Here is a 2,479-nt window from a genome sequence, read left to right as displayed (position 1 = left end):
CATCCCGATCCCCGGTACTACCAACCCCGGAATGAGTGTCCTGTATATCTGAAGGCGTGAAAGGATGATTGACTTCGCTGGCAGCGTGTCGAGGAGAATGCAAACACGGTAAACGTCCAACTTACCGCCGAAGAGGTGAAGGCGATCCGTGATGCTGTCGAGCTGGCGGGACTGCACAAGATCTCGCGCGCCGCAGAAGGCTTTTTAAATATGCATTTCGTCAGCACATCACCGCTACCGAAGTAAGCATCCAAAGTCTGAAGTAGCTTGGCTTGATCACTTTGCGTACATTTCCGGAGGCATATCACTGGCGCTAGAACATGATAGTACAATCTTGCGTAGAGCGGATGGAGAAAACTGAATGCATGTATTATTTCACAAGCCTTCGGTCATATGCTACCTTGTAGCGGTCACCTCGGTACCCTCTCGGCCCATTGAGTAGTGGACTGTAAGCTCTCCATGCTGGGGATGCGTCCGCTGAGCCCCGATCCAGAAGAGCTAGGCAGAGTAGGCGGGAGCCCAGGGCTCAGGCTGACGCCCGAGTTGGACGAGATAGACATGCGCTTGCCCCGCACGCTGCCACTGAGCCCCGTGCGACTGCTCGAGCGCGAGCGCCCGATATGTGCATACGAGTCAGGCGAGCGCGACGAGAATGAGGAACCGGAGGACGCGGAGGACGCTCTGCGGTGTCGGACCATCGCCTGTGGGTCCACATTGGGCAGTTTGGCGAGGTGTGCAAAAATAGAAAGGACTAACATTGAAAGACGATGAATTTCGCTGTGTAGTCTGGGAGGGGAGAAGCGGCGTACCGTCAACAATCGACACGACTCCAGACACACTTGGACCATGATGAGCTGGCGGTGAAGGAATTGTGTCGTCCGAGATGAATAATCTGTGCGAATTGGCTACAGGCGATGAGTCATGAAAGCAGACCGAAGAACAGAGCGTGATACACACTTGCAACGGTTTTCTGCATGGCATAAAGTAGAGTGCTTGTAGGCGCCACGCTATACACTGCAGAGACCGTTAGTAAAGGACGACATGCATTTATCCGATGGACATACCGGGATACTTGTCAATACCATCTGTCGACCCATCTGGTTCCTGCGCGCCTTGTGTTAGAAGGCACTTCAAGATCATGCATACTCAATACCTACTTTGATTAGAGAAATGAAGACATGTAAAGGGGTGGACAGGATCTGGCTGCTTTGAGATGGAACAACCAACTAAACTGTGTTCAGCCTTTCAACCCATAAAAGATCTGGTGTGCCTGTACCTTTCCGATATCAGTAGCAGACACGGCGCTCAATAGGCGCCCTCCGTCCTCCTCGAGGACAGCAACGCTGCTAACACCGCAGTCGCTCATGAGGTGCATCGCATCAAGCACGGTATCGCTCGCCTTCAACGCCACAACTGAGCTGTACAGATATAGTGAGGGCAGCGCGTGGCTCGCCAGTGACGATTGGAAGAATGACTCAAGGCCGGGCGTCCGCTGGCCATTGACTGTGAACCACTCGAGCAGGGCCTTGTCCGAGACCATGCCGACATACTCGGAGGGCGGCGATGGAGCCCGAATGACGGCTAGGCGCGCTTCAGTATATAGCGATTTGCCGACGATAAGGACGGAGTTACCTCTGTGGGTTCCCTTTGCGAAGATGGCTAGTAACGATATGATGGTTGCGTCATAGGGAAGAATCTCAAGAGGGTTCTTCTCGGACAAGTCTGGCGAGCAAGAGTGAGCTCAGGCGAAGGCTGTGGATGCTTGAGGGGGACGTACTGCTGATGAGGTGTACTGGTACACGACCCGTTTTCGCTGCGATGATGATTTCATCTGTTCGAGGCTTTTCACGGAGCTCTTCAGGAGACCAGCGATGCCTTGTCGCGGCGAGAGTTAGAAAAGCGTTCACATCCGGAAACTGGTACCCATCAGTCAAGTGAAAAGCACGTCGGCCAAGGCGCACGTACGTCGAATAGGCCGATGAATGGTGCTTCGTGAACAGAGGATGAGGGAGGTCTGTTCACCGCGATACACGAGACGTCCTTGCTCAACAAAACCTGCGCATGGGGAAAAGGAGATTGAGTATTGGCTGGTTGCTGGGAGAAGTCAGAACGCACCTCGCAAGCATCTTCAACGCTCGTCTGCGCGTCGACCGCTATAACCGGTGAATCAATGAGATCTAGAGATAGTCTGCATTGTGTTAAGTTCTCGGAGTACGAACAGTGGCATGCTTACCCCTTGCCGGTACGGTCTCCCATGTCTTGACCCAAGCCTCGAGCTCCGGGGCCTGCAAGCTGAGGCCTGGCTTCGGCGACGGGCTCCTCAAGCTCATGCTGGACACAGACATACGTTTCCTGTGGGCCATGGTCAGGGGCGGATATGCGGGTCGTTGGAGGGTGGCAAGAGAGTCGGTCGGGGCTGACTACATGCCCAGGAGTGGCATATACTGCCGCTGTATTCTCGCGTCCAACACTGGCGTTC

General features: G+C 54.3%; 1 protein-coding gene across 1 annotated transcript; it reads right to left on the bottom strand.

The window, feature by feature from the left end:
• Positions 1 to 269: 269 nt before the first annotated feature.
• PHACADRAFT_252267 (uncharacterized protein) lies at positions 270 to 2,458 on the bottom strand. Its single transcript, XM_007393432.1, has 11 exons — positions 2,234 to 2,458; positions 2,116 to 2,177; positions 1,966 to 2,055; positions 1,778 to 1,916; positions 1,633 to 1,722; positions 1,277 to 1,581; positions 1,158 to 1,226; positions 1,065 to 1,104; positions 958 to 1,014; positions 810 to 905; positions 270 to 751 (listed from the first exon to the last, which is right to left on the bottom strand). Exons 1-11 carry the CDS (start codon positions 2,361 to 2,363, stop codon positions 411 to 413), a joined length of 1,419 nt encoding a protein of 472 aa, XP_007393494.1. The 5' UTR covers positions 2,364 to 2,458; the 3' UTR covers positions 270 to 410.
• Between the last annotated feature and the right edge of the window lie 21 nt (positions 2,459 to 2,479).

Source organism: Phanerochaete carnosa (assembly GCF_000300595.1).
Source record: "Phanerochaete carnosa HHB-10118-sp unplaced genomic scaffold PHACAscaffold_3, whole genome shotgun sequence".
Lineage (NCBI taxonomy): Eukaryota > Fungi > Basidiomycota > Agaricomycetes > Polyporales > Phanerochaetaceae > Phanerochaete > Phanerochaete carnosa.
The sequence above is the reverse complement of the archived record's forward strand: the minus strand, read 5'-3'. Positions and strand labels throughout refer to the sequence as shown.